At 55.1% G+C, this 27,009-nt stretch overlaps 1 protein-coding gene across 1 annotated transcript in view; it reads left to right on the top strand.

The window, feature by feature from the left end:
* Window positions 1-27,009, top strand: part of LOC123752485 (tripartite motif-containing protein 3-like) — a 230,595-nt gene that overhangs the window by 70,757 nt on the left and 132,829 nt on the right. The window contains exon 4 of the mRNA XM_069324617.1: window positions 17,234-17,380. Coding sequence (XP_069180718.1) covers window positions 17,234-17,380 — 147 coding nt within the window. The remainder of the gene's footprint in view (window positions 1-17,233; window positions 17,381-27,009) is intronic.

The following is a 27,009-nucleotide window of genomic DNA, read 5'->3' as shown; positions in this document are numbered from 1 at the left end:
GTCGAGGTGGGGGTTCCTGTACCTCTTTACCCCGGTTCGGCTGTTGCTCCAGGTCCTGACTCGCTTAGAGACTTACCGGGGGAGAGTTGTCCTTCTGGCCCCTTGGTGGCCGGCCCAGCCTTGGTTTCAGGCGCTGGTTGCTCGGTGTCCGAACCCGAGGGTTTTCCCGCGGCTCCGCCTCTTTCAGCAGATCAGGCCGGTACGTCACGTAGCTGGTTCGATCTTCTCCTCGAGTCTTCGCGTATGGTTTTTTTGACTCGAGTCTATCATCATCTCTATGGTGATCAGGTGGCCTCCTTGTTGGTGTCCCACCTGAGGGCTTCTTCTCGGCGGCAGTATGAAGTTTCCTGGCGGTCCTTCCGTTTCTTTTTGCGTCTTCGTCGTGTTAGCTCCTTGTCTGTTTGGGTGGTCTTGTCCTTCCTCGTGGTTGTTTCAGGACCGTCATCTTATGCCAAACACTGTCGCTTCGTATCGTGCGGCGCTGGCGGAGCCGCTTCAGCTTGCTTTCGGTATCGATGTTACGTCTGCGCCGTTTCGCAAGCTGTCTCGTGCATTGTTTCACCTCCGGCCTGCTCATGTGTCGCCTGAGCCGTCCTGGTCTTTGGACAGAGTGCTCGCTTTCCTTTCATCTCCTCGTTTCGTTGTGGCCCCTTCGGTCCAGGATTGTTTTTCCAAGGCACTTTTCTTGTTGGCTTTGGCCTCTGGGGGTCGGGTAGGGGAGCTTCATGCTCTCCTCCGGCGCAGGGGTTTCTGCTCTTTTGGTCGTGGTGATAGTTTTGTTCGTTTGCAGCCGTCTCCTTCTTTTCTGGCGAAGAATGAGACTGCTGCGTTCCGGAGGGGTCCATGGGTGGTTGATGCTTGGTTGGTCAGGCCGGGGGTGCATCATGTTTTGTGTCCGGTTGCGGCGCTTCGCCGTTATTTGCGCGCCACAGCTTCTGTGTCCGGGGACGCGCTGTGGGTTGATCCGGTTTCCCTTCTTCCCTGTTCGCGGGTTCGGGTCTCTCAGGTCGTCTGCAGGGTTATTAGGTCCAGCCAGCCTGCAGTCTATCCCCGTGCCCATGACGTTCGTAAGTTCGCGGCTCTTGCTGCCGTCTTTGGGAATATGTCTTGGTCTGATATTCGGGCGCGGGGATTTTGGCGGTCGACCAGGGTCCTGGCTGCTCGTTACCTTGTGAATGTCCCTGGGCCTCGTCGGGCCTGTGTTGCTTTGGGTCGGCGGTTGCAGCCAGTTGTCTCGGCTTCGAGTTGAGGGGTGAGCGACGACCGCCTCCCGGGTAAGTCCCTCTTTTTCTGTCTGTGGGTAGTTAGCTCCGGGGAGCCGACGGGGCTCCCCCCAGAAAACCAGCGTTGAATGTAATGAAACGCCATTTTCTGGGTGAGTCCCGGAGGCTCCCCGGCATCCCTCCCTCCCTCCGGTCGGCGGTTTTTCGCGTTTTTGACATCCAGCCTCAAGAACTGAGGTGCGGGTAGCCGGCGCGGGGGTCTGGGGCTCCCCCTTCCCCCTCCCGGGGAGGGGGGAGCTGCGCAGACAGCGGCGCGGCAGTGTGTGACGTCACACTAGTTTGCTTGTTTTCGGTTGGGGAGTTCTATCCACTAGTTCGGTTTTAGGTAGCAATTTTAACCAGAATAGGGATTTGTTTTGGGGCGCTTACCTTTCTGGGTGCCTGTTCCGGTCGATGGCAGACATAGAATGCTTCCAACTACACGGGGGCTTCTATAGGCCATTGCTCCCCTTGCCTCTCTGAGGGGGCCCGGTTCTGGCCGTGGTCCCCGGTAGGCCTAAGAACTCCATACACATGACTGATGCCAAAGTCTGACATTAGCATATCAGCCTGGGATAGCTCCGGGGAGCCTCCGGGACTCACCCAGAAAATGGCGTTTCATTACATTCAACGCTGGTTTTTTGGGGGGAGATAAGTCCTAGCTCTACCAGGTACTCAAAGTTCAATACACTGTGGTCACTCATTCCCAAGGGCGCTTCCATCTTAACTTCCCTTATATCCCATTCATTTAAGGTAAATATCAAATCAAGCATTGCTGGTTCATCTTCTCCTCTCATTCTTGTTGGTTCTTTGGTGTGCTGGCTTAGAAAGTTTCTTGTTGCCACGACCAACAGCTTAGCTCTCCATGTTTCTGGTCCTCCATGCGGGTCTCTGTTCTTCCAATCTATCTTCCCATGGTTGAAGTCTCCCATAATTAGTAGTCCAGATCCATTCCTGCTAGCAACAGAAGCTGCTCTTTCTATTATGTTAATGGTGGCCATGTTGTTTCTATCATATTCCTGTCTAGGTCTTCTGTCATTTGGTGGTGGATTATATATGACTGCGACTATAATTTTTTTCCCTCCATTTGTTACAGTACCTGCTATGTAGTCACTGAAACCTTCACAGCCCTGAATATCCATCTCCTCAAAATCCCAGCCTTGTCTTACCAGCAGAGCTACACCACCCCCACCTCTTCCTTCCCTCTCTTTCCTCATAACATAATATTCCTGTGGGAACACTGCATTTGTTATCGTTTTCGTGATCTTTGTTTCTGTGAGGGCTATTATGTCTGGGTTTTCCTCTAGTACCAGTTCTCCAAGCTCATTTGCTTTATTTGTAATTCCATCTATGTTTGTGTACATCGCTTTGAGGCTCACTTTCTTCTGTCCCTTCTCAAATCGCCTCCTTGGTGAGTGTTCTGCTGGTGGGGGAGGCTGTTCCATGGGTGTGAGGACCTGTGAGGTGGATAACCGGGTCTCAGAGGATACTGGGATGAGGTGCGGGGGATCCAGTGAAGGGGGAGGGACAGGGAGGGTATGGGGTGAAAGGGGAGGGAGGACGGGAAGGAAAGGGGGGGAGGGAGGACTCGGGAGGAGGGGAGGGGTAGAAGGGTGGGGATTGGGTGTGGGGGGAGGGAGATTTTGCTGAACATTTGAGTGGGGGCAGGGAGGGTTTGGGGTAGGGGGATTTTCTATGCAGAGGAGGGAGGCGGGGTTGTCCTCCCTTCTGGCATTACTGGGTAGCTGGTTGTGGGTTCCCCCCTCGCCTCTGGGGGTGTTGGGTTGGGAGCTGTGACTTCCTGGTTTTCCCCTCTCGCCCTGCGCCTCTTCCTTGCTTCTGCCGCCACGGCTCTCTCCTCCCTTGTCATGTCTCTTTGGAGGAATACATTTTTTAATTTTCCCACGTTTTTCAGGGAGCTCTTCCTTGATAGGATCTTCTCCCTTGTGTTCTCGTTTGCAAACACTATCTTTATCATTCGGTCTCGGTCTTTGTTGTACTGGCCTAGCCTGAAAACCTTCTCAATGCTATGCTCAGCCCCTTCCATGTCTAGTGCCTTTAGTACTTCATTCACTGCTGCTTTGTCCTTGTCACTCCACTCTGTCCTATTTCAGTGTACACTACACTGTGGTCAGCACTCAGTGTTCAATACACTGTGGTCAGCACTCAGTGTACACTACACTGTGGTCAGCACTCAGTGTTCACTACACTGTGGTCAGCACTCAGTGTTCACTACACTGTGGTCAGCACTCAGTGTACACTACACTGTATTCACCTAGTTGTGCTTGCGGGGGTTGAGCTCTGCTCTTTCGGCCCGCCTCTCAACTGTTACTAACTACTAATTTTTTTCTTAGGGAGCCCCTACGGCCCCGGAGCTATCCAGGCTGACATGAATATCCTTAACTTTGGCATCAGTTGATGTGGGTGGAGTTCTAGGCCTACCGGTGACCACGAGCCAGAACCTGGCTCCCTCAGAGAGGCACGAAGAGCAATGGCCTATAGAAATGCACATGTGGTTTTGGAGCATTCTATATCTGCCATCAACCGGGACAGGCACTGTTACGAACCCGGATCCAGCGTCCGTGCCTGGAGCAGTGACAAACACGCCATCTGTGGGTCAGCTCCCGAAACCCCCGCCAAACGAACGACGACACCTAGTGAGGACAGCATGTACTGGCCTCGAGGACCAGTTTCCAGTCTGGTTCAGCGCTCAACACCGCCGCTCCTGACCTCTGGTGAGGTGGTGCTCCGACGACAGCGCCATCTATGGAGTGGATATGTCGGGCGTTTGTATCTGGGCCTGTGAGTGTGGTGTATTAGTGTCCCGGTTATTAATGACGTGTCTGCTTACAGAGCCGACCTGGGACCACTGTGTTGAAGGTGGAGTCAGTCTACCCGAGGCAGCCAGTCTCCATACAGTGAAGTTTGCTGCAGCTTTTGTGACGTCGTCCCCCCGGAAGAACACTGTGGTGTGTTAGCCTGCCATTGGAGTGGCAGTTAAAGGATTTACCCGGGACCGACGGTTGGAGACGATAATCCACTGGGGTATCGAGGACAGGAGGGTGATTGGTGATATCACACGAGACTCCTGTCTAGGGCGTACCCCTTTTATCGATCGTGGAGTGGCCGTGCCAGCCTTGGTGGCTCAGTACCTGCCAGCAGACCTGCTGGACGTGTGGTTGACGGCCTCCACGACGGTGCCCCCAGTGGACCTGTGTTGTGGCTGACCTGTGGCCAGGGTAGACTCGGCGTTCTCAGAGGACACGTCTTGAGGCCACGAAGAAAGCACCGCGGACTCAGCACCTAGCTTCGAGGATCCATAGTCTCCAGCAGAAGACTACAGTGTTGATCCCCTTTGTAAAGTGTTAATACCCCTCCCCCTTGTGTACTCTTTTATTATATATATTAAACGGTGAAGGTGAACATTATATTATATTAAGTTCTTAGCTTTCTTTCCCTACTCCCTTTAAGTTACTTGCGTCACGGATCGCATCCCTTGAAAGCCTCTACTGGCTTGGGGTCGGATATATATCTTCCTCTAACAACATCAGAGCAAGAACCCCGTTGCGTCCCGAGAGGGCCGTAACAGGCACCCAGAAAGGTAAGCACCCCAAAACAAACCCCTGTTCTGGTTAAAACGGCAAAAATAGACAAACGAGTGGACAGAACTCCCCAAATGAAAACTAGCAAGCGAGTATGACGTCGCACAAGCTGCGCAGCTCCCCCTCCCCCCCCCCGGGAGGGGGAAGGGGAAGCCCCAGACCCTCGTGCCAACGATCCACACCACAGTTCTTCGGCTGGTGTGATGCATTGCAGTCGTGTGGCTCCAGCTCCTGACTCTTGTGTTGTGTTGTGCTATGCTTTGGTTCAGTGCTGCTCTTACGGTGCGTGGGAACTGGGAGTATTATTCCAAGGTACTCGTGCTGCATGCGCTTAGGGTTCCCTTCCCTAAGTGCCCTGTAAGTACTGCCCTTGGAGCTTGGGGTTATCATCCAGAAGTCACCTTGGGTCTACCTCTGTTGGTCTTTTGCTGCTCAGCGACTGACCGCCCCGAGTGTTTGGGGGGTAGGTTTCCCCCCCTTGTTTACCTTGGGGTAAGTGGTAGCATTTGCAGTTGTTGGGGTGTGGGGTACTGCGCAGCTAGTTTTTGCCTATAACAACAGCCGGCTCTGTTCCTTTTGGGTACGTTGCCATCTTGCGAGGATTTTCTTTTTTTTTTTTTTTGATTGGTGGGGGGAGGGGGTCTGCCTCAGTGTTACTTTCCCCTGTTTTACTAGGGGTTGCTTTTGTTTGGTGGTACCCCCTGCTTTGCCCTCGTGAGTGGACACGTCCCGGGGGTTTAGCTTTAGCAGTGTTGTTTGGTAGCTTTGGCGCCGGTTAGCAGTACACTGCCCGGGATTACCCTTAGCAGACCCAGTCTAGTGGCCCTGGGAAACTCCGCGGGGGCACTCGGGTCCGATGGATGTGACCCCTGAGTCTCCTCTCACTTTGTGCGAGTTTGAGGGTTGCTCTGTCCCCTTTGTCTCAGGACGACACTTATTGTTTTTGCCTCCGTCATGCTGCCTGTTGGGTCGGTGACACATTCGACCCGGAGTCCTGCGAGATTTGTTGCTTGTTTGTGACTCAGTTCACCCAATCTACAGATGACATTGTTCGGGTGCAGGCGGCTCTCACGTTGCAGGATAGGTTTAGGTTGTTGCAATGTGTTCGGTTGGTTGCTTCCCCGGATGCCCTGAGGCTGCCCTGATTTGCTTAAAGGGACCCAGACTTTGGTGTGTTGGTCACTTCGGCCTTGGTTCAGTCCGCGCCCCCTTGTTCTTTCCCTGCTGTGGTTCATTCGGTTCCTTCCCAACCCCCCTTCCTTCCGGCTCATAAGTGTCTGAGGGCTTCGGGGTCGGGGCAGGGTTTAGAGGTTTCTGAGACTCGGGCGGTTTTGGGGGTTGCCCCTTCTGGGGTGGCGATGGAGGTATTCGAGTCTGTTCCTCCAGCCATAGCTCCAGGGTCTGACCATTGGGCCCATTCTCTTTCTGCCATTCTGGCCGCCACGGCTTTTTCTTGTGAGACTGGGGCTTTGGAGGACGACTCTCCCGGGGCCTGACGTGGAGGCTCCCGGGGTTGGGGAGGAGCTGACTTGGGGGCCTTGTGCCCCATTGGACCCTTGGAGGGTTGGAACACCCTCCGAGCGAGGCTTACGGTTACAAGGAGTGGGGTTTTCCTTTCCCCCCCCTGTGTACGAGTTGGATTTGCGTTCGGCTCCTCCCTGTGTTAGGTTCCATGTCCCTGCGGGTCCTTCGGTTCCATCCTACCAGAGGTTTTCGGCTTCCTGCATCTCACCTGCTGATGTGCGGGCGGCCATTGCAGCTTACCTTCTGCACGACCCGGAGTATACCTCCATAATGGATCCATCTTCTTTCAGGTTTGGGGCCCTTGTCTCTGTACCGGGTTTGTTATGAGGTTCAGGGTTCATCCTGGCTTGCGGACTGGCCTTTGTTCTTGCTGGATGCTTGGGAAGCCTTCTGTCGTACTCACACACTTCAGTGGTGCGAGGCGTTGACTGTGGTCCACGTTTACCTGGTGGGGGGGGGGACTTTGAGCACCTTAATGAGTGCCTTTTTGCTCCGGCCCTTCTGCTGGATGTTGGCACGGTTCAGCTTCACGTGCAGGTTCCTTCCCTGTTGACTGCGCTTGTGGCTGAGGATTTGCAGACACGTGGCCTGTTGGCTGCGCTTGTGGCCGAGGACTTGTGCACACGTGGCCTGTTGGCTGCGCTTGTGGCTGAGGACTTGCGCACACGTGGCCTGTTGGCTGGGCTTGTGGCTGAGGACTTGCGCACACGTGGCCTGTTGGCTGCGCTTGTGGCTGAGGACTTGCGCACACGTGGCCTGTTGGCTGCGTTTGTGGCTGAGGACTTGTGCACACGTGGCCTGTTGGCTGCACTTGTGGCTGAGGACTTGTGCACACGTGGCCTGTTGGCTGCGCTTGTGGCTGAGGACTTGTGCACACGTGACCTGTTGGCTGCGCTTGTGGCTGAGGACTTGTGCACACGTGGCCTGTTGGCTGCACTTGTGGCTGAGGACTTGTGCACACGTGGCCTGTTGGCTGCGCTTGTGGCTGAGGACTTGTGCACACGTGACCTGTTGGCTGCGCTTGTGGCTGAGGACTTGTGCACACGTGGCCTGTTGGCTGCGCTTGTGGCTGAGGACTTGTGCACACGTGGCCTGTTGGCTGCGCTTGTGGCTGAGGACTTGTGCACACGTGGCCTGTTGGCTGCGCTTGTGGCTGAGGACTTGTGCACACGTGGCCTGTTGGCTTCGGTCCTGCATTTCTTTTCCCTCCTGGAGCTGTCATCGGATTGGCTTGAGGAGGATGTGGAGGCGCTTGGGGCCGTTCCTTGGGTCTGGTGCCTTGGTCTCGGCTGTTCGTGCGTCGTCTGCACTTTTCAAGCTGTTTGCGACAATCCTGCGGGATGCACTGTCACGGTTTTTCGCTGCACGTCTCTCGTGTCGACAGGTGGTTCTCACTTCCTCCTTGGAATCTGCTTGGGCCCTGACTTTTAGACTGTCTTTGCCCTTTTGCCTTTTGGTGTTTGCGGCCTCTGCGGTCGAATAGTATATGCGGGCAGCTTCTTCCAGCTGCCGCCCAATGTCTGACTTGTTGGTTTTCCAGGGTTCCCGGGTGGGTTCTTCCTGGATGGGTCGTGCCAGGGCTCGTGGTTCTGCTCGTCGGGTAGGGCACAGGTGCCAGTTTCAGAGCCGGTGCCACCTTCGGTCCCGGCTGCACCTGGTTGTCGCGGTGATCGCTCTGTGCGCAGGTCAGATTCTCATAAGGGGCATCGACCATTTTGCAGTTCTTCTCGCAGCCTAGAGTGGCGTTGGGTGGCTCCTCCTCCTCAGGGAGGGTTCGGAGCTGGTAGGGCAGGTCTCTTCTCCAGTGCTTTTTCAGGTCGTCTTGGAGTGGGTGAGCTTGGGCGTGGTCGAAATGACGACATCTCTCAGGTGGGTTTCCCGCTGTTTCTGGTTCCGAAATGGGATTGTGCGGACCTGCGGTTCATTCTGGACTTGTTAAGTCTGAACCCCTGGGTTTCCTGCCCCTTTTGGATGCCCACTCTGTCCCAGGTCCGGCTGCTGTTGGAGCCGGGCGCTTGGATGGTGTTCCTGGACCTCAAGGATGCGTAATGGCATGTTCCGAGTCATCCGGGGTTCAGGGACTGGCTCGGTTTTGTTGTGGGGCGTCGGAGTTATTGATTTCGTTGTCTCCCGTTCGAGTTGAACCTGGCATCTCACATGTTCACACGCTTTACCCGGGTCATGGTGGCCTGTCTGCGTCCGTTAGGTATTCGGGTGTTGGCTTACCTTGATGACTGGCTGGTTTGGGCTCCCAGTTGGTCCGTGTGTCTGCTCGCCAGGGGTTTAGTGCTTTTCCAGCTAGCCGGGTTCGGGTTCCTGGTGAACTGGCGGAAGTCTAATCTGGTTCCCAATCTGGAGTCTCCTACCGCTGCAGTCCCGTGTGTGTTTGTTTCTGAGGGTTCACGGGTCACCCGGAGGTTGCTCGAGGGTTTGTGTGGGAGTCTGAACTTTGCGATGATGGTCTACTCTCTGGTCGGGTTTGGCTTCGTCGGCTGTTCTGGTTCCTTCGGGGACGTCCCTTTCGCCTCTCATGTGATCGCTGGGTTCGACTCCCAGAGGGCCTTATGTCAGCTGCTGCGTTGCCAGCTTCCTCTTCAGGTTTTTCCGGGTTCAGTGCCTTGGCGCCTACCCGAGCCCTCGCTCAATGTGTTCATGGAAGCGTTATCTCTCGGCTGGGGCTTTGTGACAAGTGCTCATCAGGCCGGCCAGGGGCGGTGGGGTCCATCCTTCCATCGGGCCCACAGCACTGTGCGGGTGTTCGCTGCGATGTGGTTCGCGCTTCGGAGGGTTTGGGTCGCCTGCGGATCAACGATCCGGCTCCATTCGGACTGCTCTCCGGTGGTTCATTGCCTGAACTGAGGGGGTTCGATGCAGTCCATGGCTCTTTGGGGCTGGTCGCTTTGGGTGACTCGTCTGCTGAGTTCTCGGAGTTTGGCTCTCCTGGGGGGTTCACTTCTGGGGGGGGTGTCCAATGTCCTGGCGGACGGTCTGTCCTGGTTCGTTCCCCTGTCCATGGAATAGACGGTCGATGTCGACTCATTTAGTTGGCTCTGCCAGAAGTTCAATCGCCCGTTCAGGTGGACCTCATCGGGTCGGCGTGGTCGAGGCATCTTCCGGTATATATGGCGTCCTTCCTCAACCATGAGGCTGTCGGAACCGACGCCTTCCACCAGGACTGGTCGAGGTGGTGGTTCCTGTACCTCTTTGCCCCGGTTCAGCTGTTGCTCAAGGTTCTGGCTCGCTTGGAGCCTTGGCAGGGGTGAGTAGTCCTCTCGGCCCCGTGGTGGCCGGCCCAGTCGTAGTTTCAGGCACTGCTTGCCCGGTGTCCGAACCCGGAGGTTTTCCGCGGCTCCGCCTCATTCAATAGATCGGTCTGGTCCATTATGACACTGGTTCACTCTTCTCCTCGAGTCTTTGCATTTGTTGTGTTTGACTCGGGATTTATCACCCTATGTATGGTGATCAAGTGGCTTCTTTGATGGTTTCCCACCTAAGGGCTTCATCTCGGAGGCAGTATGAAGTTTCCTGGCGATCCTTCCGATTCTTTTTTACTCTTCATCTCTGTACTTTCCTTTCTGTTTGGGTGGTGTTGTCCTTTCTCTCATGGTTGTTCCAGGATCATCCTCTTATGCCGAATACTGTCGCCTCGTATCGTGTGGCGTTGGCGGAGCCGCTGCAGCTTGCTTTCGGTATTGATGTAACTTCTGCACAGTTCCGCAAGCTGTCTCGTGCGTTGTTTCACTTCCAGCCTGCTCATGTGCAGCCTGAGCGGTCCTGGTCTTTGGACAGAGTGCTCTCCTATCTCTCTTCTCCTCGTTTTTCTTGTGGTCCCCTTCAGTTCAGGATTGTTTTTCTAAGGCTCTTTTCCTGTTGGCATTGGCCTCTGGGGGTCAGGTTGGAGAGCTTCATGCTCTCCTACGGCGCAGGGGTTTCTGCTCTTTTGGTTGTGGTGATAGGTTTGTTCGTTTGCAGCCGTCTCCTTCTTTTCTGGCGAACAATGAGACTGCAGGTTTCTGGAGGAGTCCTTGGGTTGTTGATGCTTGGTTGGTCAGGCCGGGGGTGCATCATGTTTTGTGTCCGGTTGTGGCCATTATTTGCGTGCCATGTCTTCTGTGTCCGGGAATGCGCTTTGGGTTGATCCGGTTTCCCTTCTAACCTGTTTGTTGGTACAGGTCTCTCAGGTCGTCCGCATTGTTATTAAGTCTAGCCAGCCTGTGGTCTATCCCTGTGCTCATGATGTTCGTAAGTTTGCTGCACTCATTACCATCTCTAGGTACATGTCCTGGGCTGACATTTGGGTACGGGGTTTTTGGTGGTTGAACAGGGTCCTGGCTGCATGCTATCTCGTTAACGTTCCTGGGCCTTGTTGGGCCTGTGTCACTTTGGATCGGCGGCTGCAGCCTGTCTTGACTTTGAGTTGAGATGTGAGCACCGACCGCCTCCTAGGTAAGTCCATTTTCTTTTTCGTCTTTTGTGAAGTAGCTCTGGGGAGCCGTAGGGGCTACCCCCAGAAAACCAGCGTTGAATGTAATGAAAAGCTATTTTCTGGGTGAGTCCCATAGGCTCCTCGGCAACCCTCCCTCCCTCTGGTCGGAGGTTTTTGATATCTAGTTTCAGAACTGGGGTGTGGATCACCGGCGCGGAGGGTCTGGGGCTCCCACTTTTCCAGGAGGGAAAAGCGGCACGGCTCATGTTGACTCATGCTCATGACTCGTGCTCATTTGCTCGTTATCATTTGGGGAGTTCTGTCCACTCGTTTGTTTATTTTTGTAACCAGAATTGGGGCTTGTTTTGGGGCGCTTACCTTTCTGGGTGCCTGTCCCAGTCGATGGCAGATATAGAATGCTCCAAAATCACATTTGCATTTCTACAGGCCATTTCTCCTCGTGCCCCTCTGAGGGGGGCCAGGTTTTGGCTCGTGGTCCCCAGTAGGCCTAGAACTCCACCCACATTGACTGATGCCAAAGTTAGGGATATTCATATCAGCCTGGATAGCTCTGGAGAGCCTCCAGGACTCACCCAGAAAATGGTGTTTCATTACATTCAAAGCTGTTTTTCACACACACACACACACACACACACACACACACAGTTGGTATACAGAATTATATGAACATGTTTGCTGATGATGCTAAGATAATAGGAAGGATAAGAAATTTAGATGACTGTCATGCCCTTCAAAAAGACCTGGACAAAATAAGTATATGGAGCACCACTTGGCAAATGGAATTTAATGTTAATAAATGTCATGTTATGGAATGTGGAATAGGAGAACATAGACCCCACACAACCTATATATTATGTGAGAAATCTTTAAAGAATTCTGATAAAGAAAGAGATCTAGGAGTGGTTCTAGATAGAAAACTATCACCTGAGGACCACATAAAGAATATTGTGCAAGGAGCCTATGCTATGCTTTCTAACTTCAGAATTGCATTTAAATACATGGATGGCGATATACTAAAGGAATTGTTCATGACTTTTGTTAGGCCAAAACTAGAATATGCAGCTGTTGTGTGGTGCCCATATCTTAAGAAGCACATCAACAAACTGGAAAAGGTGCAAAGACATGCTACTAAGTGGCTCCCAGAACTGAAGGGCAAGAGCTACGAGGAGAGGTTAGAAGCATTAAATATGCCAAAACTAGAAGACAGAAGAAAAAGAGGTGATATGATCACTACATACAAAATAGTAACAGGAATTGACAAAATCGACAGGGAAGACTTCCTGAGACCTGGAACTTCAAGAACAAGAGGTCATAGTTTTAAACTAGCTAAACACAGATGCCGAAGAAATATAAGAAAATTCACCTTCGCAAATAGAGTGGTAGACGGTTGGAACAAGTTAAGTGAGAAGGTGGTGGAGGCCAAGACCGTCAGTAGTTTCAAAGCGTTATATGACAAAGAGTGCTGGGAAGACGGGACACCACGAGCGTAGCTCTCATCCTGTAACTACACTTAGGTAATTACACTTAGGTAATTACCTGTTGATTGACGGTTGAGAGGCGGGACCAAAGAGCCAGAGCTCAACCCCCGCAAACACAACTAGGTGAGTACACACACACACACACACACACACACACACACACACACACACACACACACACACACACACACACACACACACACACACACACAAAAGGTGTATGTCAAAAAGGTGACACCCCTAGGGTCAACACTTGCAGCAGAGGAGCTCCAGCATATTTCAACAATCCCAAGTATTGTAGTACAGGTTGATGGTAGTGAGTGGTGTCCCAGAGAACATAAAGGTATAGTGCTCTTGAAAAAAATGTGAGATAACAGGAATGTGCCAAGGGAAGTGAAAAATTGGATGAGAAAAAGTTGCCGTAGTGTTTCCAGTGCAGAGAAGAACATTCAAGATGGCCGCCGGCAAGAGGAAAACAAAACAGAGCTTGATTTTGAGGGATTCAATGACGAAAGCATTGATATTAGCAGTCTACATAACAAGTTGGTAAATTTAGATACTATAGTGAACTCTCATGTAGAAATAATTAGTAAATTGAAAGAAAGTAATGACCATTTGAATAGCAAAGTTTTATGTCTTGAGGGTTTAGTGAAAGACTTGCGCAAGGATAAGAATCAATTGGAAACAAATTGCAAAGCCATGGAAGAAGAAAATAAACTCTTAAAAATAGCTTTGGAAGAAGTTAAAGTAAATTTAAACATAAATGACTACAATAGGTTAAGCAAGGAATTTCAACAGGAGAAACAGCTTTTGTCAGCACAGATGGAGGAAGTTACACAGGGAATAGAACAGTGCAAGAAAGATATGCAACTCACTTATGCACAAGTGGCCAAGGAGAAGGAAAAAATAGAAGAAGCAGTAAAGGAAGTCAAACACTGCAGCAACCAAGATAAAACAAACATTAGGCTAGAAGTGAGGAAAGAATTGGCATCTAACCCGAAGTTTGTGCAAAACACAGTTGATCGGAGTAAGTCCCTGATCATTTTTTTGGCTGCAAAGAAAAGGCGATAACATCTAGGTCAGAAAGAGCTGTAGAAGAAGCTAAAGTAGTAGATAAAATTGTTGGCCTCGTGGAAGGTCTTACAACCATAGAGAATGTGTGCGACTACAGGAGAATAGGCAGGTACGTAAAAGGGAAAGATCGACCTTTGAGGATCACCCTAAACGGTGCCAAACAGATGGAAGAAGTACTAAGGAATGCTAGAAAATTGCAAAGGGATGAGGATGGGAAAGGGTGGTCGTTAAGACGAGATCTTTCAAAAGAAGATAGAGAGAAGCTGAAACTGAACCTCGCCGAGGCAAAACATTTAAATGAGAGCAGGAATGAAGAAGAAATAAATTCTTTTTTCTACAAAGTGATAGGGGTAGGCAAACCAGTAAAGTGGTACATAAAGGCAAACCAACAAAATCAATAGAGAGAGGGGGAGTGAAGAATAAGGAAAGGGGGAACAAGTTCCTGAAGATTGCATACACCAACATAGATGGAGCGAGATCGAAGATACTGGAGTTAAGTGATGTAATACAGCTGCAGACACCAGACATTGTTGCACTCACGGAGACAAAACTTGAAGATGTAATTTTAAATGAGGTCATATTCCCAAGGGGCTACTCAATTTGGAGACGGGACAGAAAAATTAGGAAAGGCGGTGGCGTTGCTGTGCTGGTAAAAGAACACCTAAAGGTGAAGGAAATAATGACTGCCAATCCACAAGAAGTTGACATAATAGCACTAGAGATCTGCTATGAGGATGATAAACTAATGATGATAAATGCATCTAGTCCACCGCCAAGCAGCACATGGTCAAAGGAGGAGCTAGATAGTAAACGTGAAGGTCTTATAACAATAATGAGAGAGATTATAGCGAGAGCGGATAACGATAGATCACGACTGTTGATAGTCGGTGACTTCAACTTGAAATCCATAGACTGGGAAGCATATGAAGCTAAAACAGAAGATTTTTGGACCTGTAAATTTGTAGACCTCATCCTGGAAACATTCTTGTATCAACATGTTAAACAAGCTACGAGGATGAGGGAAGGGGACGTTCCCTCCATGCTAGATTTGATATTTACCAGGAAGGAGGAAGAGATATTTGACATTCAGTACCTTCCTCCATTGGGTAAAAGTGACCATGTCTTTTTGGGAATAAAGTATGCAATGCGTTATAAGCTGGAAGAAAATAAGGAGGTTGAAGCAGTTGAAAAAACCAGACTTCAGGAGAGGACATTATGGTGACCTTAGAAATTTTTTTAGTGAGTATAATTGGACAGACTTGATGCTAGGCAAGGAAGTGAATGAGATGTATGTCAAGTTTTGTGAAATATATGATAAAGGCACAAAAAAATTTATACCAAAACAGAGATGCAGAACTAGGAAACAGGATTGGTTCAATAGAAATTGCGAGAGGGCTAGAGACCAAAAGACACAAAAATGGAATCAATACAGGAAGAGGCCGAACCCCCAAACATACCAGCGATACAAAGATGCGAGAAACAACTACACGGCAGTAAGGAGAGAGGCAGAAAGAAATTTTGAAAAAGGGATTGCAGACAAATGTAAAACAGAACCAGGTCTATTCTATAAATTCATAAACAAAAAATTGCAGGTAAAGGATAATATTCAGAGGTTGAAAATGGGAAATAGATTCACGGAAGATGAAAAGGAAATGTGTGAAACACTAAACGAAAAGTTCCAAAGTGTGTTTGTACAAAATGAAATCTTTAGGGAACCAGATACAATAAGAATTCCAGAGAACAACATAGAGCACATAGAGGTGTCTAGGAGACGAAGTGGAAAAAATGTTCAAGGAGCTCGGTAAGAACAAAGCAGCTGGCCCAGATGGCGTTTCACCATGGGTTCTGAGAGAATGTGCATCTGAGCTCAGCATTCCACTTCACCTGATCTTTCAGGCATCCCTGTGTACAGGAATCGTAGCAGACGTGTGGAAACAGGCTAACATAGTTCCAATCTACAAAAGTGGCAGTAGGGAAGACCCCCTCAATTATAGACCTGTATCATTGACAAGTGTAATAGTGAAAGTATTGGAAAAGCTAATCAAAACTAAATGGGTAGAACACCTGGAGAGAAATGATATAATATCAGACAGACAGTATGGTTTTCGATCTGGAAGATCCTGTGTATCGAATTTACTCAGTTTCTATGATCGAGCCACAGAGATATTACAGGAAAGAGATGGTTGGGTTGACTGCATCTATCTGGACCTAAAAAAGGCTTTCGACAGAGTTCCACATAAGAGGTTGTTCTGGAAACTGGAAAATATTGGAGGGGTGACAGGTAAGCTTCTATCATGGATGAAAAATTTTCTGACTGATAGAAAAATGAGGGCAGTAATCAGAGGCAATGTATCGGAATGGAGAAATGTCACAAGTGGAGTACCACAGGGTTCAGTTCTTGCACCAGTGATGTTTATTGTGTACATAAATGATCTACCAGTTGGTATACAGAATTATATGAACATGTTTGCTGATGATGCTAAGATAATAGGAAGGATAAGAAATTTAGATGATTGTCATGCCCTTCAAGAAGACCTGGACAAAATAAGTATATGGAGCACCACTTGGCAAATGGAATTTAATGTTAATAAATGTCATGTTATGGAATGTGGAATAGGAGAACATAGACCCCATACAACCTATATATTATGTGAGAAATCTTTAAAGAATTCTGATAAAGAAAGAGATCTAGGGGTGGTTCTAGATAGAAAACTATCACCTGAGGACCACATAAAGAATATTGTGCAAGGAGCCTATGCGATGCTTTCTAACTTCAGAATTGTATTTAAATACATGGATGGCGATATACTAAAGAAATTGTTCATGACTTTTGTTAGGCCAAAGCTAGAATATGCAGTTGTTGTGTGGTGCCCATATCTTAAGAAGCACATCAACAAACTGGAAAAGGTGCAAAGACATGCTACGAAGTGGCTCCCAGAACTGAAGGGCAAGAGCTACGAGGAGAGGTTGGAAGCATTAAACATGCCAAAACTAGAAGACAGAAGAAAAAGAGGTGATATGATCACTACATACAAAATAGTAACAGGAATTGATAAAATCGACAGGGAAGATTTCCTGAGACCTGGCACTTCAAGAACAAGAGGTCATAGATTTAAACTAGCTAAACACAGATGCCGAAGAAATATAAGAAAATTCACCTTCGCAAATAGAGTGGTAGACGGTTGGAACAAGTTAAGTGAGAAGGTGGTGGAGGCCAAGACCGTCAGTAGTTTCAAAGCGTTATATGACAAAGAGTGCTGGGGAGACGGGACACCATGAGCGTAGCTCTCATCCTGTAACTACACTTAGGTAATTACACTTAGGTAATTACACACACACACCCAGGAAGCAGCCCATAACTGTGGTCAGCACTCAGTGTTTACTACAACTAAATAAAGACTTTGGGTCCAAAATATAGACAATTCTTCATCAGTTAGAAGTAATGACTTGACTCATAACTAATATTATAACCCAAGTCTCAAGGCAGCATGTTATACTTGAGTCCTTCACATGTTGACCCATTTGTGTATGTCAGCATGTCTATTATCTCTTAACTCAGAGCCAGATGCTTCATTATAGTCCAGTTACTTTACTCAGAGCCAGATGCTTCATTATAGTCCAGTTACTTTACTCAGAGCCAGATGCTTCATTATAGTCCAGTTACTTTACTCAGAGCCAGATGCTTCATTATTGTCCAGTTACTTTACTCAGAGCCTTATGCTTCATTATAGTCCAGTTACTTTACTTAGAGCCTGATGCTTCATTATAGTCCAGTTACTTTACTCAGAGCCTGATGCTTCATTATAGTCCAGCCTCCACCATTAATGTTTGTGTTGGTAATGACAGGTGCAGGAGACCATCAGGGAGGCCCTGAAGATGACGACCACAGAGACAGGTGCCACAGCTGACCCCGTACACCTGGGAGACTCGGACTCCAGCATCATGACTAAAGTTCAGGAAATCACTGGAGAAATCTCCCAGAAGGAAATAACAGTAAGTTTTTTATTTTCTCTCATTGGTCATATCAAAATATATTAAGTTCCATTTTGAAGACAGGAAGACTGTTCTTAGGTTTATTGAGGTTTCCCTAAGTCAACTACTGACTTTCCTCAACATGCAATCCGCAATCCAGCCTAACTCCTGGATAAATATTTACTGGTAGGTGAACAGAGGCATCAGATGAATGGAAACATGTGAACCATTTTAGCTACAGTTCCAACATCAACCCCCTGCCAGTAGAGGGGGCTGGAGCTACAGGTCCAGCACCAACCCCCTGCCAGTAGAGGGGGGCTGGAGCTACAGGTCTAACACCAACACCCTGCCAGTAGAGGGGGGCTGGAGCTACAGGTCCAGCACCAACCCCCTGCCAGTAGAGGGGGGCTGGAGCTACAGGACCAGCACCAACCCCCTGCCAGTAGAGAGGGCTGGAGCTACAGGTCCAGCACCAACCCCCTGCCAGTAGAGGGGGGCTGGAGCTACAAGTGCAGCACAACCCCCTGCCAGTAGAGGGGGGCTGGAGCTACAGGTCCAGCACCAACCCCCCTGCCAGTAGAGGGGGGCTGGAGCTACAGGTCCAGCCCCAACCCCCTGCCAGTAGAGGGGGCTGGAGCTACAGGTCCAGCACCAACCCCCTGCCAGTAGAGGGGGGCTGGAGCTACAAGTGCAGCACAACCCCCTGCCAGTAGAGGGGGGCTGGAGCTACAGGACCAGCACCAACCCCCTGCCAGTAGAGGGGGGCTGGAGCTACAGGTCCAGCACCAACCCCCTGCCAGTAGAGGGGGCTGGAGCTACAGGTCCAGCACCAACCCCCTGCCAGTAGAGGGGGGCTGGAGCTACAAGTGCAGCACAACCCCCTGCCAGTAGAGGGGGGCTGGAGCTACAGGTCCAGCACCAACCCCCCTGCCAGTAGAGGGGGCTGGAGCTACAGGACCAGCACCAACCCCCTGCCAGTAGAGGGAGGCTGGAGCTACAGGTCCAGCACCAACCCCCTGCCAGTAGAGGGAGGCTGGAGCTACAGGTCCAGCACCAACCCCCTGCCAGTAGAGGGGGGCTGGAGCTACAGGACCAGCACCAACCCCCTGCCAGTAGAGGGGGGCTGGAGCTACAGGTCCAGCACCAACCCCCTGCCAGTAGAGGGGGGGCTGGAGCTACAGGTCCAGCACCAACCCCCTGCCAGTAGAGGGGGGGCTGGAGCTACAGGTCCAGCACCAACCCCCTGCCAGTAGAGGGGGGCTGGAGCTACAGGTCCAGCACCAACCCCCTGCCAGTAGAGGGGGGCTGGAGCTACAGGTCCAGCACCAACCTCCTGCCAGTAGAGGGGGGCTGGAGCTACAGGTCCAGCACCAACCCCCTGCCAGTAGAGGGGGGCTGGAGCTACAGGTCCAGCACCAACCCCCTGCCAGTAGAGGGGGGCTGGAGCTACAGGTCCAGCACCAACCCCCTGCCAGTAGAGGGGGGCTGGAGCTACAGGTCCAGCACCAACCCCCTGCCAGTAGAGGGGGGGCTGGAGCTACAGGTCCAGCACCAACCCCCTGCCAGTAGCGGGGGGGCTGGAGCTACAGGTCCAGCACCAACCCCCTGCCAGTAGAGGGGGGCTGGAGCTACAGGTCCAGCACCAACCCCCTGCCAGTAGAGGGGGGCTGGAGCTACAGGTCCAGCACCAATCCCCTGCCAGTAGAGGGGGGCTGGAGCTACAGGTCCAGCACCAACCCCCTGCCAGTAGAGGGGGGGCTGGAGCTACAGGTCCAGCACCAACCCCCTGCCAGTAGAGGGGGGGCTGGAGCTACAGGTCCAGCACCAACCCCCTGCCAGTAGAGGGGGGCTGGAGCTACAGGTCCAGCACCAACCCCCTGCCAGTAGAGGGGGGGGGCTGGAGCTACAGGTCCAACACCAACCCCCTGCCAGTAGAGGGGGGCTGGAGCTACAGGTCCAGCACCAACCCCCTGCCAGTAGAGGGGGGCTGGAGCTATAGGTCCAGCACCAACCCCCTGCCAGTAGAGGGGGGCTGGAGCTACAGGACCAGCACCAACCCCCTGCCAGTAGAGGGGGGGGCTGGAGCTACAGGTCCAGCACCAACCCCCTGCCAGTAGAGGGGGGCTGGAGCTACAGGACCAGCACCAACCCCCTGCCAGTAGAGGGGGGCTGGAGCTACAGGACCAGCACCAACCCCCTGCCAGTAGAGGGGGGGCTGGAGCTACAGGTCCAGCACCAACCCCCTGCCAGTAGAGGGGGGCTGGAGCTACAGGACCAGCACCAACCCCCTGCCAGTAGAGGGGGCTGGAGCTACAGGTCCAGCACCAACCCCCTGCCAGTAGAGGGGGGGCTGGAGCTACAGGTCCAACACCAACCCCCTGCCAGTAGAGGGGGGGCTGGAGCTACAGGTCCAGCACCAACCCCCTGCCAGTAGAGGGGGGCTGGAGCTATAGGTCCAGCACCAACCCCCTGCCAGTAGAGGGGGGCTGGAGCTACAGGACCAGCACCAACCCCCTGCCAGTAGAGGGGGGGCTGGAGCTACAGGTCCAGCACCAACCCCCTGCCAGTAGAGGGGGGCTGGAGCTACAGGACCAGCACCAACCCCCTGCCAGTAGAGGGGGGCTGGAGCTACAGGACCAGCACCAACCCCCTGCCAGTAGAGGGGGGGCTGGAGCTACAGGTCCAGCACCAACCCCCTGCCAGTAGAGGGGGGCTGGAGCTACAGGACCAGCACCAACCCCCTGCCAGTAGAGGGGGCTGGAGCTACAGGTCCAGCACCAACCCCCTGCCAGTAGAGGGGGCTGGAGCTACAGGACCAGCACCAACCCCCTGCCAGTAGAGGGGGGCTGGAGCTACAGGACCAGCACCAACCCCCTGCCAGTAGAGGGGGCTGGAGCTACAGGACCAGCACCAACCCCCTGCCAGTAGAGGGGGGCTGGAGCTACAGGACCAGCACCAACCCCCTGCCAGTAGAGGGGGCTGGAGCTACAGGTCCAGCACCAACCCCCTGCCAGTAGAGGGGGGCTGGAGCTACAGGTCCAGCACCAACCCCCTGCCAGTAGAGGGGGCTGGAGCTACAGGTCCAGCACCAACCCCCTGCCAGTAGAGGGGGCTGGAGCTACAGGTCCAGCACCAACCCCCTGCCAGTAGAGGGGGGCTGGAGCTACAGGTCCAGCACCAACCCCCTGCCAGTAGAGGGGGGCTGGAGCTACAGGACCAGCACCAACCCCCTGCCAGTAGAGGGGGGCTGGAGCTACAGGTCCAGCACCAACCCCCTGCCAGTAGAGGGGGGCTGGAGCTACAGGTCCAGCACCAACCCCCTGCCAGTAGAGGGGGGCTGGAACTACAGGACCAGCACCAACCCCCTGCCAGTAGAGGGGGGCTGGAGCTACAGGTCCAACACCAACCCCCTGCCAGTAGAGGGGGGGCTGGAGCTACAGGTCCAGCACCAACCCCCTGCCAGTAGAGGGGGGCTGGAGCTACAGGTCCAGCACCAACCCCCTGCCAGTAGAGGGGGGCTGGAGCTACAGGACCAGCACCAACCCCCTGCCAGTAGAGGGGGGCTGGAGCTACAGGTCCAGCACCAACCCCCTGCCAGTAGAGGGGGGCTGGAGCTACAGGTCCAGCACCAACCCCCTGCCAGTAGAGGGGGGCTGGAGCTACAGGACCAGCACCAACCCCCTGCCAGTAGAGGGGGGCTGGAGCTACAGGTCCAACACCAACCCCCTGCCAGTAGAGGGGGGGCTGGAGCTACAGGTCCAGCACCAACCCCCTGCCAGTAGAGGGGGGCTGGAGCTACAGGTCCAACACCAACCCCCTGCCAGTAGAGGGGGGCTGGAGCTACAGGTCCAGCACCAACCCCCCTGCCAGTAGAGGGGGCTGGAGCTACAGGACCAGCACCAACCCCCTGCCAGTAGAGGGAGGCTGGAGCTACAGGTCCAGCACCAACCCCCTGCCAGTAGAGGGAGGCTGGAGCTACAGGTCCAGCACCAACCCCCTGCCAGTAGAGGGGGGCTGGAGCTACAGGACCAGCACCAACCCCCTGCCAGTAGAGGGGGGCTGGAGCTACAAGTCCAGCACCAACCCCCTGCCAGTAGAGGGGGGCTGGAGCTACAGGTCCAGCACCAACATCCTGCCAGTAGAGGGGGGCTGGAGCTACAGGTCCAGCACCAACCCCCTGCCAGTAGAGGGGGGCTGGAGCTACAGGTCCAGCACCAACCCCCTGCCAGTAGAGGGGGGCTGGAGCTACAGGTCCAGCACCAACCCCCTGCCAGTAGAGGGGGGCTGGAGCTACAGGTCCAGCACCAACCCCCTGCCAGTAGAGGGGGGGCTGGAGCTACAGGTCCAGCACCAACCCCCTGCCAGTAGCGGGGGGGCTGGAGCTACAGGTCCAGCACCAACCCCCTGCCAGTAGAGGGGGGCTGGAGTTACAGGTCCAGCACCAACCCCCTGCCAGTAGAGGGGGGCTGGAGCTACAGGTCCAGCACCAATCCCCTGCCAGTAGAGGGGGGCTGGAGCTACAGGTCCAGCACCAACCCCCTGCCAGTAGAGGGGGGGCTGGAGCTACAGGTCCAGCACCAACCCCCTGCCAGTAGAGGGGGGGCTGGAGCTACAGGTCCAGCACCAACCCCCTGCCAGTAGAGGGGGGCTGGAGCTACAGGTCCAGCACCAACCCCCTGCCAGTAGAGGGGGGCTGGAGCTACAGGTCCAGCACCAACCTCCTGCCAGTAGAGGGGGGCTGGAGCTACAGGTCCAGCACCAACCCCCTGCCAGTAGAGGGGGGCTGGAGCTACAGGTCCAGCACCAACCCCCTGCCAGTAGAGGGGGGCTGGAGCTACAGGTCCAGCACCAACCCCCTGCCAGTAGAGGGGGGCTGGAGCTACAGGTCCAGCACCAACCCCCTGCCAGTAGAGGGGGGGCTGGAGCTACAGGTCCAGCACCAACCCCCTGCCAGTAGCGGGGGGGCTGGAGCTACAGGTCCAGCACCAACCCCCTGCCAGTAGAGGGGGGCTGGAGCTACAGGTCCAGCACCAACCCCCTGCCAGTAGAGGGGGGCTGGAGCTACAGGTCCAGCACCAATCCCCTGCCAGTAGAGGGGGGCTGGAGCTACAGGTCCAGCACCAACCCCCTGCCAGTAGAGGGGGGGCTGGAGCTACAGGTCCAGCACCAACCCCCTGCCAGTAGAGGGGGGGGCTGGAGCTACAGGTCCAGCACCAACCCCCTGCCAGTAGAGGGGGGCTGGAGCTACAGGTCCAGCACCAACCCCCTGCCAGTAGAGGGGGGGGGCTGGAGCTACAGGTCCAACACCAACCCCCTGCCAGTAGAGGGGGGCTGGAGCTACAGGTCCAGCACCAACCCCCTGCCAGTAGAGGGGGGCTGGAGCTATAGGTCCAGCACCAACCCCCTGCCAGTAGAGGGGGGCTGGAGCTACAGGACCAGCACCAACCCCCTGCCAGTAGAGGGGGGGCTGGAGCTACAGGTCCAGCACCAACCCCCTGCCAGTAGAGGGGGGCTGGAGCTACAGGACCAGCACCAACCCCCTGCCAGTAGAGGGGGGCTGGAGCTACAGGACCAGCACCAACCCCCTGCCAGTAGAGGGGGGGCTGGAGCTACAGGTCCAGCACCAACCCCCTGCCAGTAGAGGGGGGCTGGAGCTACAGGACCAGCACCAACCCCCTGCCAGTAGAGGGGGCTGGAGCTACAGGTCCAGCACCAACCCCCTGCCAGTAGAGGGGGGGCTGGAGCTACAGGTCCAACACCAACCCCCTGCCAGTAGAGGGGGGCTGGAGCTACAGGTCCAGCACCAACCCCCTGCCAGTAGAGGGGGGCTGGAGCTATAGGTCCAGCACCAACCCCCTGCCAGTAGAGGGGGGCTGGAGCTACAGGACCAGCACCAACCCCCTGCCAGTAGAGGGGGGGCTGGAGCTACAGGTCCAGCACCAACCCCCTGCCAGTAGAGGGGGGCTGGAGCTACAGGACCAGCACCAACCCCCTGCCAGTAGAGGGGGGGCTGGAGCTACAGGTCCAGCACCAACCCCCTGCCAGTAGAGGGGGGCTGGAGCTACAGGTCCAGCACCAACCCCCTGCCAGTAGAGGGGGGCTGGAGCTACAGGACCAGCACCAACCCCCTGCCAGTAGAGGGGGGGCTGGAGCTACAGGTCCAGCACCAACCCCCTGCCAGTAGAGGGGGGCTGGAGCTACAGGACCAGCACCAACCCCCTGCCAGTAGAGGGGGCTGGAGCTACAGGTCCAGCACCAACCCCCTGCCAGTAGAGGGGGCTGGAGCTACAGGACCAGCACCAACCCCCTGCCAGTAGAGGGGGGCTGGAGCTACAGGACCAGCACCAACCCCCTGCCAGTAGAGGGGGCTGGAGCTACAGGACCAGCACCAACCCCCTGCCAGTAGAGGGGGGCTGGAGCTACAGGACCAGCACCAACCCCCTGCCAGTAGAGGGGGCTGGAGCTACAGGTCCAGCACCAACCCCCTGCCAGTAGAGGGGGGCTGGAGCTACAGGTCCAGCACCAACCCCCTGCCAGTAGAGGGGGCTGGAGCTACAGGTCCAGCACCAACCCCCTGCCAGTAGAGGGGGCTGGAGCTACAGGTCCAGCACCAACCCCCTGCCAGTAGAGGGGGGCTGGAGCTACAGGTCCAGCACCAACCCCCTGCCAGTAGAGGGGGGCTGGAGCTACAGGACCAGCACCAACCCCCTGCCAGTAGAGGGGGGCTGGAGCTACAGGTCCAGCACCAACCCCCTGCCAGTAGAGGGGGGCTGGAGCTACAGGTCCAGCACCAACCCCCTGCCAGTAGAGGGGGGCTGGAGCTACAGGACCAGCACCAACCCCCTGCCAGTAGAGGGGGGCTGGAGCTACAGGTCCAACACCAACCCCCTGCCAGTAGAGGGGGGGCTGGAGCTACAGGTCCAGCACCAACCCCCTGCCAGTAGAGGGGGGCTGGAGCTACAGGTCCAGCACCAACCCCCTGCCAGTAGAGGGCTGCTGGAGCTACAGGACCAGCACCAACCCCCTGCCAGTAGAGGGGGGCTGGAGCTACAGGTCCAGCACCAACCCCCTGCCAGTAGAGGGGGGCTGGAGCTACAGGTCCAGCACCAACCCCCTGCCAGTAGAGGGGGGCTGGAGCTACAGGACCAGCACCAACCCCCTGCCAGTAGAGGGGGGCTGGAGCTACAGGTCCAGCACCAACCCCCTGCCAGTAGAGGGGGGCTGGAGCTACAGGACCAGCACCAACCCCCTGCCAGTAGAGGGGGGCTGGAGCTACAGGTCCAGCACCAACCCCCTGCCAGTAGAGGGGGGCTGGAGCTACAGGTCCAGCACCAACCCCCTGCCAGTAGAGGGGGGCTGGAGCTACAGGACCAGCACCAACCCCCTGCCAGTAGAGGGGGGGCTGGAGCTACAGGTCCAGCACCAACCCCCTGCCAGTAGAGGGGGGGCTGGAGCTACAGGTCCAGCACCAACCCCCTGCCAGTAGAGGGGGGCTGGAGCTACAGGTCCAACACCAACCCCCTGCCAGTAGAGGGGGGGGGGCTGGAGCTACAGGTCCAGCACCAACCCCCTGCCAGTAGAGGGGGGCTGGAGCTACAGGTCCAGCACCAACCCCCTGCCAGTAGAGGGGGGCTGGAGCTACAGGTCCAGCACCAACCCCCTGCCAGTAGAGGGGGGCTGGAGCTACAGGTCCAGCACCAACCCCCTGCCAGTAGAGGGGGGCTGGAGCTACAGGTCCAACACCAACCCCCTGCCAGTAGAGGGGGGGCTGGAGCTACAGGTCCAGCACCAACCCCCTGCCAGTAGAGGGGGGCTGGAGCTACAGGACCAGCACCAACCCCCTGCCAGTAGAGGGGGGCTGGAGCTACAGGTCCAGCACCAACCCCCTGCCAGTAGAGGGGGGCTGGAGCTACAGGTCCAGCACCAACCCCCTGCCAGTAGAGGGGGGCTGGAGCTACAGGACCAGCACCAACCCCCTGCCAGTAGAGGGGGGGCTGGAGCTACAGGTCCAGCACCAACCCCCTGCCAGTAGAGGGGGGGCTGGAGCTACAGGTCCAGCACCAACCCCCTGCCAGTAGAGGGGGGCTGGAGCTACAGGTCCAACACCAACCCCCTGCCAGTAGAGGGGGGGGGCTGGAGCTACAGGTCCAGCACCAACCCCCTGCCAGTAGAGGGGGGCTGGAGCTACAGGTCCAGCACCAACCCCCTGCCAGTAGAGGGGGGCTGGAGCTACAGGTCCAGCACCAACCCCCTGCCAGTAGAGGGGGGGCTGGAGCTACAGGTCCAGCACCAACCCCCTGCCAGTAGAGGGGGGCTGGAGCTACAGGTCCAACACCAACCCCCTGCCAGTAGAGGGGGGGCTGGAGCTACAGGTCCAGCACCAACCCCCTGCCAGTAGAGGGGGGGCTGGAGCTACAGGTCCAGCACCAACCCCCCTGCCAGTAGAGGGGGGCTGGAGCTACAGGTCCAGCACCAACCCCCTGCCAGTAGAGGGGGGCTGGAGCTACAGGTCCAACACCAACCCCCTGCCAGTAGAGGGGGGCTGGAGCTACAGGTCCAGCACCAACCCCCTGCCAGTAGAGGGGGGCTGGAGCTACAGGTCCAACACCAGCCCCCTGCCAGTAGAGGGGGGGCTGGAGCTACAGGTCCAGCACCAACCCCCTGCCAGTAGAGGGAGGGCTGGAGCTACAGGTCCAGCACCAACCCCCTGCCAGTAGAGGGGGGCTGGAGCTACAGATCCAGCACCAACCCCCTGCCAGTAGAGGGGGGGGGCTGGAGCTACAGGTCCAGCACCAACCCCCTGCCAGTAGAGGGGGGCTGGAGCTACAGGTCCAGCACCAACCCCCTGCCAGTAGAGGGGGGCTGGAGCTACAGGTCCAGCACCAACCCCCTGCCAGTAGAGAGGGGGCTGGAGCTACAAGTCCAGCACCAACCCCCTGCCAGTAGAGGGGGGCTGGAGCTACAGGTCCAGCACCAACCCCCTGCCAGTAGAGGGGGGCTGGAGCTACAGGACCAGCACCAACCCCCTGCCAGTAGAGGGGGGCTGGAGCTACAAGTCCAGCACCAACCCCCTGCCAGTAGAGGGGGGCTGGAGCTACAGGTCCAGCACCAACCCCCTGCCAGTAGAGGGGGGCTGGAGCTACAGGACCAGCACCAACCCCCTGCCAGTAGAGGGGGGCTGGAGCTACAGGACCAGCACCAACCCCCTGCCAGTAGAGGGGGGCTGGAGCTACAGGTCCAGCACCAACCCCCTGCCAGTAGAGGGGGGCTGGAGCTACAGGTCCAACACCAACCCCCTGTCAGGGGGTTGGTTGTAGTAGGTGTGTTGTGGTGGTTGTTAATGTGCTAGTTGTGGTAGGAGTGTTCTGGTGGTTGTTTTTATTGTGCTGGTTGTGGTAGGTGTGTTGTGGTTGTTTTTATTGTGCTGGTTGTGGTAGGTGTGTTGTGGTTGTTAATGTGCTGGTTATGGTAGGTGTGTTGTGGTTGTTAATGTGCTGGTTGTGGTAGGTGTGTTGTGGTTGTTAATGTGCTGGTTGTGGTAGGTGTGTTGTGGTTGTTTTTATTGTGCTGGTAGTATGTGTGGTGGTTGTGTGTGTGTGTGTGTGTACTCACCTAATTGTGCTTGCGGGGGTTGAACTTTGGCTCTTTGG

The sequence above is a fragment of the Procambarus clarkii genome, chromosome 14, assembly GCF_040958095.1.
Source record: "Procambarus clarkii isolate CNS0578487 chromosome 14, FALCON_Pclarkii_2.0, whole genome shotgun sequence".
Taxonomy (NCBI): Eukaryota; Metazoa; Arthropoda; class Malacostraca; order Decapoda; family Cambaridae; genus Procambarus; species Procambarus clarkii.
The sequence above is the reverse complement of the archived record's forward strand: the minus strand, read 5'-3'. Positions and strand labels throughout refer to the sequence as shown.